Here is a 15,198-nt window from a genome sequence, read left to right as displayed (position 1 = left end):
TGTGAAACACGAGTGAATCAAATCTAGAGTGAAACACATGAAGGAGTGTTGGTGAGGCTATTCTAACTTTGTTTTTCAGATTGTAAACATGTATAAAGATAAAGAAGCGAGTTCTTCATCAAATGATCTTTTGGTTGAGGCAATGCAACAATAATTTGAACGTATGTTCAAAGTGATGAGAGATGTAAGAGATCATAAAAGGCATGATGATACAATTAATAGATTACAAAGTGAACCATATAGCATGGGAGACGACCAACCTCTGTTAATGATAAATATGATGGTGGCGATGACATAGATGATGACCAAGTTACTTTAATTGGTCAAGATGTTAATCCTAGGAGACAAACTAGGATAGGATATTTTGATGGTACGGACAGAAATATAGGCGGCATCAAAATGAAAATTCCTCATTTTCAAAGGAAGAATAATCCAGATGTCTTTTTGGAGTGTGAATGAAAAGTGGAGTTGATATTTGAATGTCACAACTATTCCGAAGCGAAAAAGGTAAAATTAACCGTTGTTCAATTTTATGATTATGGTATTATTTGGTGGGATCAATTATGTAAAGACAAGCATAGAAATGATGAAAGGCCCATAGAGACTTGGTTGGAGATGAAATAAATCATGAGAAGGAGATTTGTCCCTAGCCATTACTATAGGGATTTGCATCAATGGCGGCAAACTTTAACATAAGGTTCCATAAGTGTTGATGAATATCACAAGGAGATGGAGATATCCATGATAAGGGCTAATGTGGAGGAATACTGTGAGGCTACTATGGCTCGATTCCTAAGTAGATTAAACAAGAATATTGCTGATCTTGTAGAGTTGCAATATTATGTGGAGATTGAGGACATGGTGAATGTGGCCATGAAGATTGAAAGGTAACTCAAAAGAAAAGACACAAGGTATGATTCACCCATTGTTAAGCCTAAAATTGAGGACATGGTGAATGTGGCCATTCGGGTTCTTCTTCTTCTTGGAAATAGAATTTGAGTAAAAGAGATGATAAACCCATTGTTAAGCCTAAAATTGATGAAACTAAAAGCAAAAATGAATCATGCAACAAGGGTAAAGATAAGAATCAACTTAATCAAACTAGAAGCATTAAGTGTTTTAAGTGCCTTGGGCATGGACATGTGGCACGTGAATGTCCTCATAAGAGAGTTATGATTATGAAGGATGAACTTATGAAATCTGAAAGTGAGAGAGGAAGATGATAACATTCCAAAGGATGTTAGTGATGTAGAGTATGCTAAAGGTAAAAATCTAGTTGTTCACAGCACACTTAGTTTGCAAAATAAAAATGATCAATATAGTGAACAATGTGAAAATATGTTTCATACATATTGTTTGGTTGCTAACAAGTTATGCAATGCAATTGTTAATAGTGGAATCTGTATAAATATGGCAAGCACCTTGGTTGTGGAGAAACTAAAATTACATACTATATATGCTGGTCATATGTTGTTGGGGAGACCTTGGCAATATGATCGAAGGGTAATACATGATAGGTTCAAGAACCATTATTCTTTGATCATGGATGGACAAAAATATCAACTTGGACCTTTGCCTCCAAAGATAATTTTTGAAGACCAAATGCGTATAAAACAATAATTTGAGGAGCTTGAGTCTTTATTAATCAAAACTTTGGTGAGGGAGTGAGAAAGAGAGAAAAAAGAAAAAGGTGAGTTGAGTGGTAAAAACTAAAATATTGGGAAACATAAGGAGAGAGAAAACAAGAAAAGCTTGAGTGAAGGAAAAATAAGTGTTTTATGCCAAAATGAGTGATGTGAAGAAAGCCTTAACCATGAGGCAGCCCTTGTACTTATGTACAAGGACGTTTTGATTGTTTCTAATAAAATTGATAAGAGTTTGTCTAGTATTATTGTTGATCTTCTGCTGAAAAATGAGGATCTATTTTCTAAAGAAGTTCCTAATGGTTTATCACCAATTAGATAAATTGAGCATCAAATTGATTTCATTCCAAGCGCAAGTATACCAAATAAGCCAGCATATATATGCAACCTTGAAGAAACCAATGAAATTCAAAAGTAAGCAAGTGAGCTTGTAGAAAAGAGGTATGTGTGAGTCTATGTGCAGTTTCTATTCTGTTGGTACCAAAAAAAAATAGATTTTGGAGAATATCTTTTAATTACAAAGCCATCAACAAAATCACGGTAAAGTATAGACATTCTATTCCTAAGCTAGATGGCATGTTGGATGAATTGCATGGTTCTTATGTATTTTTAGAAATTAATTTAAAATCTGAATATCATCAAATAAAAATACGTGAGAGTGATGAATGGAAAACCACTTTCAAAACTAAATATGATTTATATAAATGGTTAGTGATGTCTTTTGACCTAACTAATGCACCTAGTACTTTCATGAGATTAATGAACCATATTTTGTGTGCTTACATCGGAAAGTTTGTAGTGGTTTATTTTGATGATATATCTGTGCATAACAAAAGTTTAGATGAGCATGTAACACATTTAAAAACTATTTTTAATGTGCTTAGAAAAAAAAAGTTATATACTAATCTAAAGAAATACACTTTTTACACTAATGAAATTACTTTTCTTGGATATGTTGTTAATGATAAAAGAATACATGTTGATCAAAAAAAGTGAAAGTAATTAGAGAATGGCCAAAACCTACTAGTATTAGTGATATTAGAAGTTTTCATGGTTTTGCTAGCTTTTATAGAAAATTCATTAAGGATTTTTCTATAATTACTGCATTATTAACTGAATGCATCAAACAGAATGTGGGATTTAGATGGGTGAAAACAAGTTGATGCTTTTAACTTGCTTAATGACAAACCCAGTTCAGCACATTTGCCTGCTTTACCTAACTTTGCTAAAACTTTTGAGATTGAGTTTGATGCGAGTGAAATAGGTATTAGAGCTTAATGCAAGAAGGCAGACCCATTACGTTCTTTAGTGAGAAGCTAAGTGGAGCAAGTCTTAACTATCCGACATATGACAAAAGAGTTTTACGCTTTAGTAAGAGTGTTAAGACATGATAGCACTATCTTTAGTATAAGAAATTCATTATACACACTGATCATGAGTCCTTAAAATATCTCAAAGGACAAGGAAAGCTAAATCGTAGACATGCAAAATTAGTGGAGTTTATTGAATCCTTTTCATACATCATTAAGTACAAACAAGGTAAGAAAAATGTGGTTATCAATATTCTTTCTATAAGATATGCTATAATTTCTCAACTTGATACAAAATTATTGGGTTTTGAGTACATTAAAGATTTATACAATTCTGACCACGATTTTGTTAATGTTTATGAGGCATTTGAGAATAGGGGTTTTGATAAGTTCTTTAGGCATGATGGTTTTCTTTTCAAAGAAAACAAGATGTGCGTTCCTCAATGTTCAATTGAGAGAATTATTTATGAGAGAGACACATAGTGGAGGTTTAATTGGATATTTTGGGGTCAGAAAAACATTAGATGTATTAAGTGATCATTTCTTTTGGCTACACATGAAAAGAGATGTTGAGAGATTGTATGAGAAATGCATTACTTGTAAACAAGTTAAATCTAAAGTAATGCCTCATGGGTTATATACTCCTCTTCCTATAGCTAGTGAGCCTTGGGTTGATATATCGATGGACTTTCTCTTGGGTTTACCTATGTCAAATGGAAGGAGAGATTCTAATTTTGTTGTTGTTGACAAGTTTAGCAAGATAGCACATTTCATTCCTTGTCACAAAACAAATGATGCAACACATGTCATGGGGCTATTCTTCAAAGAAATTGTTAGATTACATGGTATTCCAAAGACAATTATGAGTGATAGAAATGTGAAATTCTTTAACCACTTTTGGAAAATACTTCGGAGCAAGTTGGGTACAAGGCTGTTGTATTCAACCACTTTTTATCTATAAAGATATGGACAAGGTAGTAAATCAAACTTTATTAACACTTTTGAGGGTCATAATTCAAAAGAATTTAAAAAATTGGGAGGAATGTTTACCACATGTGGAGTGTAGGGAAATCTGGGGGGACATCACATGCGCAGCAGAAGAATATTAAAAACAAAATCTCCAATTTTTCAAAGATGTGTTCATCGTCGTGCAAAGATTGGTGTGCAAAAATCATGAAACTTAAAACTATGTATATGAAATATTGTGTTACCTAAGGAGATCGTATATCCTTGAATCCCTACATATCTCTATGAGAGGGTGAAGAATGTCAAGTGTCCTCCTCTCTAGCAATGATCCATATAAAAGGCTGTGAGGATGCTCCTCAAAACTCCAAGCCTACTATCTGAGGAGGAGAAGGGGAGGAGAATAGAAGATGCAACTCAAAGAGGCTTTTTCCCATGAACCATTGGTTCCCTCCTATTTATAGAGGTTTCATATCAACTTAACCATAATGAATCTTGCCCTATTGGGTATTGGATCTTCATCCAACTACCCAAGCATCTTAGATTAGTGGATCTCTATCCAATAATCTCTCATTGGCTCTTATTGAATCTCATCCATAGGATCCAATAATTCAGGGGCTTATTGGATATCCAATAAGATAGGGGCATCGACGAATATCTCATATCCGAACCTCTACTAGTCGCAACACTTACCATATTTTTATGACCCTCTAAGCCCAATATCGAGCTAACCGTGAATCATACCTATCAGAACTCCTTCTGGCTCAATGAATTATTATCTCAATAATAATTCACTCGATTCATCGATTGCGGACATACGAGGCCACTACGACGTAGTCACCATACGATATAGGGGAATCCAATTCATTAGATTTGTTTATCCTCAGTTACCATATACGTATAGTCCATCATCCATCTAATATCTAAGAGACTATATACCAGGCATAGTACTATCAAACCTATATAGTTTATACTTGAGTTTTGCTCTAATCGGATTCTCCCGGAGAACTCTTTTACTCTCAATCTGAATGACCATAGTTAGAGATTTGGCTGAGCAAGAACATAAGAGATATTCCTCTCATGACACTAAGAGTGGATGATCCTCTATCAACACTCAATAGTCCTCGTAAGGTTGGCTACCACTCCCGATGACTGGCTATGCTAGATCTGGAATCTCCAGACCTATAAGTCCGGTATCAAAGAGTGAAGTACTCGTACAGGATATTCTTGGTATCTCAAGTCTAAGGACCAGATACACCACTAGGACTACGAAATTATTATCTCATAATAAGACATCATCAACCATCTAGCATTCCATAAGTAGATCAATCAGTGAACTTATTTCCCAATGAGCACTTGTATTGTATTCCTAGTGTCCCCACACGAGCAGCTATGAGACCAGCTACATCTATTATATGGACGGGTATACAGTATACCAGTCTGTCTAGTTATCTGGATGTCCCTCTCGAGTAACCTATGATCGAGATTATTTAGGATCTATATTTAAAGATGAATTGATCTTATTATCGTGATCTCATCACGATCTGATTCTCATTGCATAGATCCATGAACATCACAATATATTCAAGCAACAAGCAATATAAAGTGATAAAATACTAAATAATAATAATAAGCAAAAAGACTACGTGTCAAGTAACACGTTTCATCACTCACGTTACTGACTTGCAAGACACCTATGACTAGCATGGAGTTTGCTTCTAACAAAAGTATACATGCTACAACAAACAATTCCTAATTTGGAGTTGTGTACGGGTTCAATCCATTAACTCATATGGATTTAGTATCTTTACCTTTGGAAAAGATCAATTTGGATGGTAAGCAAAAGGTTGATTTTGTCAAATTATTGCATGAAAGAGTTCGATCACAAATTTAAAAGAAAACTCTACAATATAAGAAACAACACAACAAAAACTAAAAGCAAGTAGTATTTGAATCTAGTAATTGGGTTTGGTTACACTTGAGGAAGGAAAGATTTCCTAGCCAAAGGAAGTCTAAATTAATGCCAAAAAGAGGAGGTCCATTTCGAGTCCTTCAAAAAATCAATAACAATGCATACAAGCTGGAACTACTAGGTGAGTATGGCAATGTTAGTACAACATTCAATGTTTTTGATTTATCTTTGTTTGATGCAAGTGACGAAGGCGCTGATTCGAGGATGAATCCTTTCGAGGAAAGGGGGAATAATATGAATCATCAAGTTGATCATAATTCTGCCAAAGACCCTTTAACTATTCATGGAGGACTAATGATAAGAGCTAAAGCTAAAAGAATAAAAGAAGCCTTAACTTGTTTATTGGAAAGCATTTGGAAGGAACAAACTGGTCAAGACTCGATCAAAATTCTATGGATACAAGAAAAGCCTAAAATAGTCAACATGATCCAAATAAATCTAAATCATGAAAAGAAAGTCTAGCTTTGAGAAAATGATGAATTTTTAGCCGATTTTGAAGAATAAATGTAATTCAGCCATATTAGACTATATTAAGAATTGTGGGCTTATTTATGAATAATCATTCAAATTAATTTAAGGCAGATTCATGAGTGATCTGCATTCATGAATTCAGAATATGAATGTCATTTAATGTATTTAATAGATTCAGTCCCTTTGTACTTGGCCTTTGTACTATATAAACAAGACTGACTCCGTTTATAAGAAAGCAATTGAAAAGTATAATCATCTTTCAACACTGGTGAGTGTTTTATTTTTAAATTTTTATATGAACTTTGGAACTTATCAAGCTTTTCTGCTTGTGGTGTTTAAAATCCAAAAATCTTTAGTTTTTTTTCCTTTCAACTTATCAAACTTTGTAGTTTGTGTGACGTTTTAAGGGAATTAAACTATTGCTCTAATTATTTCATCAATTTTTCATTGATAAAGTGATTAGAATAATTTTCTCGTACTTCAATCCGTCTTGTTTTAATTCGTTAGAATGTGTCAATTTGCTAAGTTGAAGATTTTCATTAGACTTCTATGACTTATTGCGGGGGGAGGAGGAGGAAGAGGATGAGGATGATGACTACTCTATAGCGTCCTACAATTGCGTTGGTGTCGCTCTATATCTGTATCGACAGGATGTGATGCAAAGGCCTTACATCTTGTCAACGTAGATGTCTCACCTCCCATCAATACAGATGTAGAGTAGCACAGATACAGAACAGTGTCGAAGAAGGAAGAGAAGGGAGATCGATGATGGGAGGTGAGACAAAGGGAGAGGAGGAAAAAGATGATGATGATAGACGCTCTGCATTGTCTTGCATTTGCATCAAGCGACCAAGATCTCCTTTCATATGTGCTCCGGCAAGTGGAGGGTGTACTATCGACGTCCTCCATCGACCATACCTCGAAATGTCCGATTGAATAAGATCGTGGGAGCTTCATCGACCATTGCCCAGATCGCGATCTAGCCACTCACCTCTGGCTTCCAATCTATGCCAATTTCATGACGCCTCCTTCTACTCCTCCTCTTCCGCCATAATTACTATGGGGTTCACAATGATGGTGACATGATCCTATGGTGGAGTAACAGTTTCGAGTTAAAGATTGATCGCATTTGTAACAAGGGTGGCTACAAGTAGCGGGTCAAGGTTGTCATCAATGACTCAGAGAGGTTGGTGCAATAGACAAAGCTAATTACGTGGGAGGCGAGCCAAGCGTCAATGCAATCCAAGTGAAAGACATGACTACAACGAGAGAGGAGGCGGAGCTCCTCGTCGAGGCACACCGCACACTCAAGCGTCCCTTTCCCCACCCTCAACCCCTTAACCTCAGAGTACATCAACATAAGAAAAATCTCGAGGACCTTAAGGTTCAACCCTTGCTATTGTCAAGAGCTATGCCACCATCAATCACTACCACAACAATCGACAAAAAAAAATTAATAAATTTAAAAAATATTAAATATTAAATTATCTTTTTATCTATAATTTTTATATTATTTCTACACGATAAACCAATCACGTTAAAATAAATAAAATTAAATATTTTATCGTCAGAAGACAAAATACATAAGATTCCAAACCGAATACTAAAAAGATGTAAATACATAAGATTCCAATATAGACACGACTCTAAATCGAGTTCAAACAATAACTCATCTCGTCTTATCGGCTCAATCATTTAATAAAATATTAATATATATTAGATATATAAGAATAATAATAATAATAATAATAATAATAATAATAATAATAATAATAATTACAAAAAATATATATGCAAGGATCCTGCAAACAGAAAGGCAAGTAGGAAAGCCTTTAAATGCGTCTGCTGCTCAACGGAATGTCACGCAGAGTAGAATACACAAACCAAGTTTTGGTAGACCAGCAGTAAAATCTCAAACATCAAAGATTTCTAATACAGGAGCAACTTGAACACAATATCGTCAACCTTCAGAGGCGATGTCACAATCTGTCACACAGATCAATAGGTTTAATAGCGGTACTTGGTGGAGTAATCTTTGGGAGCAATCACCAGCCCACGACCTTTCCTGGCTCCCCTATAAACAGTCTCCACAATGTCAATAAATTCTTGCTTGTCCTTGAGCGCCCAATTTATTTTGTTATTGTTACCCGTCCCGAGGTCAATCATGATATGCTTGTTCCTGAAGAAGAACATCACGGTTGAAGGATCATACAGCTCGTACATAGTATTGAAGTCAGGCACCTCGGTGATATCAACCAAGTAAATCACTGCAAAGTTCTTTATGGTCTCTGCAACTGAAGCCAGCACTTCATCCATCTGCACCACAAAAATGCAAGTGGTTGTTAGTCCTGCAGTAAAAACAAAAACAAAGTTTCTTAACAAATTAGATATGGCACTACGAACTTTATCTATGGAACTATACTACGCTGTGATATCCCAATTATTTAAGATTGATTAAATGGATCTTTTCACATAATTGAGAGCTTTGAACAAAATGATATTATTAGTTAAAGCTAAAAGCATTCATATCTCTATCTATGGTCATGTTGGTCTTCCTCTATCCTTTCTCATGTCACTAGTACTAATTGTCTCACCTAACGTAACGAATAAACCCGTGCACGTCTTTTGCCAATCTTCAATGCAGAAGATTGAGAAAGATTAGCATCTACAATCATACTCCTCTATAAGTGAAAGGTCTATCAGCAACTTGAACCTGATCATCCAGGCCACAAAGGAATAATTTCACTATCGAATCCTAACCTTTCGAACTATAGCTTCTGACTAAAAAATTAAAAGAACATTATTAATTTTCAAATTCTGAACAAAAGACTAAGTTATATCATAAAAGAAAGAAAATTAGTACTTGAAACAAGGAGTCCATCGCATGCTTAAAAAAAAAATCTCTAAGTTGAAATGCTTTAAGAGTACAGTCTTCCAAGAAAAAACCTAAAAAATAATTTTTCAAAAGACATTATCATCGAATAACGATTTCCCTCTCTTCAGAGGTTACATTTAATGTATACTGGCAACAGAGCATGTAGCACTTACTGAATTATGTAACAACATATATTCCTAGAAATCACAACGACACTGAATAACGAAATTGTAGTACTTAGACGCTACTCGGGTCAAACAGCTTAAAAGGCCACAGGTAAGTTGGTTTTCTTTTAAAAAAACAAAACGAACAAGTGTCAAGTATCTTCATGTTAGGCCTTTCCCTGAGATTTTGAGGACAGATATAGCTGTTAAATGTAGTTTTCCACATAGTTGTTAAGTATCTCTCTTCATGCTAGGCCTCTCTTCATGCTAGACTCAACATCAACCTTGGGTTGGTGTAAATACATTCAACCTGTGAAATCAAACTTGGTCTGGTCTGACATCATAGGCACCGCATCATGCCTCTTGTCTGAGTTTCCAGTTAACACAATAGTCAGTTAAAGGGAGTTAACAGAGTCGAAGAATAGACCTCACACAAAGCAGGATCCAGAAATAATATGTCTTTCAAGTAAGTGGAACATTACTAAAATTTGTAAACTGTGTAAACTGTGTAATCTAGCTAAAAGAGCAGGCCAACATAGTAAGATTCTTACAGAGGTTTACAACCATCCACATCACCTAGCAAAAGCATAAAAGTCTATAAGCAAGTTATTATGATTTAAGATGGTTCCAAGGCACTTAACTATATTGGAATCATCAGTTCACAATAACCCTTTCCAGGTTTTGCTACTCATATGTTTGCATATGTTGCAAATATACACTCAATTTAAGCAAGGTTTCACATCACACCATGTAATTAATGGAGTACAAAAAAAACAAAAGAAAAAATATACATATGTGAGACATAGAATAACAAAGAGAATTGAAAATCCAGCAAAAAGGAAGTTTGTTCCTCTCCATTTTGTTTCTCGATACTGCTTGTTTAAACCCACTCTTGAAATCACCCCCCACTTCAAGTGACATGCTATAAGCATAATGGAAACTCCACTTTTAATCCTCTTAACCATTCTTGTTTAGGTGCAAAGAAACAAGGAGCTGGTAGTAGCTATCATGATATGACTTTTGGCTTTTCCTTGAGGGAAACAAGGATCTGTTCATGGTAACAATAACACACACGTTAGTCAAATCCTAACTTGTCGACATCATTCAGCAGGTTCCAAAGTGCTTGAATCTCAAATCTCTAGGTTTCCTTTCTCCTGGATCAAGAACAAGAACAAGAAAATTGGATCGATTGTCAACTATAAGGGTCACATACAGATCGCTTGTTGACTATAAGTCAAAGGGCCACGGCCAGGAGAAACACCAAACCCTAATTTGGACATTGCGCCAAATCGATCATAGGTGACAAGAAACGTCTCGCATCAACAACCAAAGTCAATCTAGCAAATGATTCCCGTTCTATGAAAACAATGTAATCGAGAAAAGGATTCGAAGATAAAGAAGAAGGATCAAAAGGGGTGGAGAAAGGAAAAAAGAAAAGAGAGGAACCTGCATGCAGGTCTCGTCCCAATCGTGGCCAAACCGGATGACGACGAGGCGCTCCTCCTCGGCCAGGATCGCCTGATCCACCGCCCACCCCGAGTGCAGATGCGGCAACAAGTACGACATCTTCTTCGCGCCTCCACTCGACCCTCCTTCTCCCTCCGCCGCCTCGCGCAAGCAGAGGTATCGACAAGCAAACAAACTTACAATTATACCCTTCGAAAGGCCAAAGTCGGTCATTTACGTGTCTCTTCCTCCAAACTTTTGAGGGAACATGGGCACCTTCAGCGTCGGTTCCCGTGGGCCCCACACACCTACACCATACACCACGCGGGTAGGTTCACGAGTGAGTCGAATAGTTTGAATCACTAGCAGGCCAACCATTCCAATAACTACGAAGACTGGGACCCTTCTGGGTCAGTCCTCGTGGGCCCCACGCGTTCACTCCATGCACCACGCGGGTAGGCTCGCGGGTGACGGAAAAACCGGGTTTGCTCGAATAGTTTGAATCACTACCAGGCCAAGTCGGACCCCTTTCCAACAACCACGACGAGTGGGACCCTGTGCTTCGATCCTCGTGGGCCCCACGCGCCTACTCTATGAGCCACGGGGTCGGCCGCGGGTCACCCGAAACCGGGTTTGCTCGAATGTTTTGAATCACTAGCATGCCGAGTCGGACCCAATCCAACAACTACGACGTCCCGGTTCGGCATGAGGTGGATCAGACCGGCGGTTCAGCCCGATACGCCGCAGATTTAGGCGGATCCAAGGCGTGATCGGATCACATAAACGAAGCATCGAATGCCACAAAAGCCCCAATGGTATGCACAAAAGAAGGTGAATCTGCATGAAACGAGTCGGTCATGGGTCTGATGGCTTCTGCAGATAGCTTTTAAGGATATTTTGATTCTTCATAGAAAAGGTGTTTTGTGCTTATGCTTGCCAAAACCTTTGCTCACTCTCCTCACCCCACCATCCTTTGCTGGTTCAGTTCGTTCCTCTGCTTTCCCACTCTCTTTCCGCTACTTACAGACCTTTGATGCCTAATTCTTCGTGCTTTGGAGAAGTCGCAAAAGGAAGGTCAGCCGAAGCATATTCAAGAAGCAAGCAGAAGAGTACTGAGCTGAATGAAGTTGTCAGCAACCGAGAAGAGCTGAACGAGACTACTTCCTGTGTAGAAGAACTCACCGTCTCTTCTCAGGTGAGAAACTTACTTTGTCACTGTGATGGCATGCAAATTTTCTCCATGTTTAAATTGCATATCCAATGTTTCTGAACGAGAGTGAACTGAATTATATCCTGATGAGGGTAACAAATGGCGACAAGACTCGGGCTGACGTCAGCTGCCTCAGACGATGCCTCACGCCTCGATCAACCCGGCAGAACCTGGTCAAACGAACCAGAACGCAGGCCGAGGCCCATTAACGACCGCTCAGGCTCGATCCCTCACGCCACGCCAACAACGATGTCAGATGCCATCAGAGGTACGATCCTGCTCCTTGCGGGCAGGCACATCAGGTAACACTAAACTCCCCTATAAATACCCTCGTATTCTAAACGAGAAGGGAAAAAAAAGAGACACATACAAACAGACCTCTTCACATCATCTGACTTGATCGTCGGAGGGGTCGGGCCGAGTTCCGACCCGACCTGTGTGCAGGTACGAAGACCGAGCTACTTCCCCATCAACGCCGAGGAGAGGGACATTTCCACGCGGAGCGTCCCAACGAGCCTCGACGTGATCCGATCCGCACGGCCACATCGGCAACCCCCGAGGGACTTCGAGTAAGATCCCCGACATTCGGACCCGAACCGAGCCGCGTCGGCCCCGAGGCCACGGCTTAAAGTTGTTTACACTAACAGATTGGCGCTAGAAGGAGGGTCGAATGCCACGGGATCCTCAGACTGACCCGGACAAACTCCTTGCCGAGGGATCGTTCTTAACAGGGGCGCAGGCCGAGCGCCCCTCGCGTGACGGGCCACGGGCCGAGGACCTCGTCACGACCTTGAAACGCTACTGGCGTTTGTTCAATGACCCAAGTCTGCTCCTGCCCGAGGGTGCTCCGAGCGTTCCTTCGCCCGTGTCATCCGAAGCCTTTCAGGACCTTGCCTCCCAGGTCTGAACCTTGGCGGGGATGGTGCAGATCGTCCTCCCGTTCATTTCCCAATCAATGAACCCGTCGACAGCCCGCCCTACACGCCGAGTGGAGTCCTCTGCACCGGTTCACGCGACCACCTCGGCGCTCCCTGGTTCACCCCAGACCTGAGTGTTTTCCCTTGGAGATCAGGCAGGGGGAAACCCTGTCGGTCGACCCGAGCATGAGGCGATATCTCCCGACTCAGCAGACTCCTTCCGGGCCCAGTTGTGCCTTCTCAGTCAACGACTCGAAGAAGTGCGGAAGGAGGTCCATACCTCAAAGGGAGAGCCAGGGGACGATGCACACCGGGGGTCACCGTTCGCAGCAGAAATACGCAACCAAACGGTGCCCGCGAGCTTTCGACTCCCCTCCCTGGACGCCTACGATGGCACCACCGACCCCGCGGACCACGTGGCCACCTTTCGGGCTCAGATGGCGCTATACGGAACTACTGACGCTTTGATGTGCAGGGTGTTTCCCACGACCCTAAGGGGGCCAGCACGCACGTGGTACAACGGCTTGAAGATCGGGGAAATCGCTTCCTTCGACCAGCTCGCTAAGGAGTTCGAACTCAACTTCCTAGTTTTGGCCCGACCGAAGTCGTCCGTCGCCCTACTCCTTGGACTGAACCAAAAGGAGGACGAACCCCTCTCTCGTTTTGTGAGCCGATTTGCCACATAAATTAGGGGCTTGTCAGATGCTCACACCTCTTTGTTGATGCAGGCCTTCATGGCGAGTCTCCGTCCGTCCAGGTTTTTCTGGTCCCTCGTGGAGCGACCCCCCACCACAGTTTCAGAAATGCTCCAGCGAGCCAACCACTATGTTGCGGCGGAAGCCTAGATGTTGGGGAGATGCGAGGAACATAAAAGGCCTCGGACGGAGCCACTACGAGGGCAGTTGCCCGGCCCGCCGAGGCACAGGTCAGACCGGTCCGACTCGTTTGCGTCGAGGTCGCCACTCCCCGCTTTGGGAATGTCCCAAACGTAGATATTCCTCCAGATAAAGGAGAAGGGGCTGCTCCAAACCCCCAATCCGATGAGGAGGCCCCGGGAGCTCGCGGACAAGACATGGTACTTTCGCTTTCACCGGCAAAACAGACATGACACGGAAGAGTGCCGCGAGCTGAAGCGACAGATCGAGGAGCTGATTTGGAGAGGGCACCTCGACCGCTATCTACGACAGGATAAAGAGCTTTCCCCCCGGCCCGAGGGCCCCATCGAAAGGCAGATCGATGTGATCACGGGCGGCCCGACGTTTGGGGGAAAGAGCATTTCCGGGCGGAAAGCATACACCCGCGCTGCCGCAGCCGAAGACCCTGGGCATGGGCCCGAGCCCAAGGTCATGTTCCCCCCCGAGAGGGCCATGCGGCCCGAGCACGATGACGCGTTGGTGGTGGCCTCCAGGATCGCCAACGCCCATGTGAGTGCTAGTCATAGGTGCCCAGCAAGCCAATCACGTGAGTGATGACACGTGTGACTTGATACATAATCTTTTTGCTTATTATATTTTGGCGTATATCACTTTATAACAATTGCATATGTGCATATATATATTGTGATGTCCTTGGATTTGTGCAATGGGAATCGGATCGTGATGAGATCACGATAATGAGATCGATTCACCTTTAAACACATATCCTAAATAATCCCGGTCATAGGTTACTCGAGAAGGACATCGTGATAACCGGATAGACTGGTGTGCTGTATACCCGTCCATATGATGGATGCAGCTGGTCTCATAGCTGCTCGTGTAGGGACACTAGGGATACAGTACAAGTGCTCATTGGAGAATGAGTTCACTGATTGATCCGCTTACGGAATGCTGGATGGTTGATGATGCCTTATTGTCAGACAGCGATTTCGTAGTCCTAGTGGTGTATCTGGTCCTTAGACTTGAGACACCAAGAATGTCCTGTATGAGTGCTCCACTCTTTGATACCAGACTTATAGGTTTGGCTGTCCCCAGATCTAGTACAGCTGGTCATTGGGAGTGGTAGTCGACCTTACGAGGGCTATTGAGTGTCAATAGAGGATCATCCACTCTCGGCGTCATGAGAGGAATATCCTATGTGTTCTTGCTCAGACAAATCCCTGGCCAGGGTCATTCGGGTTGAGAGAGAAAGAGTTCTCCGGGAGAATCCGATTATAGCGAGACTCGAGTAGAAACCGTATGGGTCTGACAGCACCATGCTCGATATACGGTCTCTAGGATATTAGATGGAT

At 40.8% G+C, this 15,198-nt stretch overlaps 2 protein-coding genes across 2 annotated transcripts; one reads left to right on the top strand and one right to left on the bottom strand.

Moving 5' to 3' along the window:
• Positions 1 to 8,234: 8,234 nt before the first annotated feature.
• LOC135644864 (thioredoxin-like protein YLS8) lies at positions 8,235 to 11,040 on the bottom strand. The gene is made up of 2 exons (XM_065162803.1): positions 10,845 to 11,040; positions 8,235 to 8,675 (listed from the first exon to the last, which is right to left on the bottom strand). The coding sequence occupies exons 1-2, from the start codon at positions 10,962 to 10,964 to the stop codon at positions 8,367 to 8,369; spliced, it is 429 nt and encodes a 142-aa protein (XP_065018875.1). The 5' UTR covers positions 10,965 to 11,040; the 3' UTR covers positions 8,235 to 8,366.
• Positions 11,041 to 14,011: 2,971 nt separating this feature from the next.
• On the top strand, positions 14,012 to 14,440 carry LOC135645757 (uncharacterized). Its single transcript, XM_065164429.1, has one exon. It carries the CDS (start codon positions 14,012 to 14,014, stop codon positions 14,438 to 14,440), a length of 429 nt encoding a protein of 142 aa, XP_065020501.1.
• Positions 14,441 to 15,198: the final 758 nt, after the last annotated feature.

This window comes from Musa acuminata, chromosome BXJ3-8, assembly GCF_036884655.1.
Source record: "Musa acuminata AAA Group cultivar baxijiao chromosome BXJ3-8, Cavendish_Baxijiao_AAA, whole genome shotgun sequence".
NCBI classification, from domain to species: Eukaryota; Viridiplantae; Streptophyta; class Magnoliopsida; order Zingiberales; family Musaceae; genus Musa; species Musa acuminata.
The sequence above is the reverse complement of the archived record's forward strand: the minus strand, read 5'-3'. Positions and strand labels throughout refer to the sequence as shown.

Coding starts and splice junctions, on each gene's coding strand:
- LOC135644864 (XM_065162803.1), bottom strand. CDS start 10,964: ATGTCGTACTTGTTGCCGCATCTGCACTCGGGGTGGGCGGTGGATCAG. Junction 8,676..10,844: donor GGGACGAGACCTGCATGCAG/GTTCCTCTCTTT, acceptor TTTGTGGTGCAG/ATGGATGAAGTGCTGGCTTC.
- LOC135645757 (XM_065164429.1), top strand. CDS start 14,012: ATGAGGAGGCCCCGGGAGCTCGCGGACAAGACATGGTACTTTCGCTTT.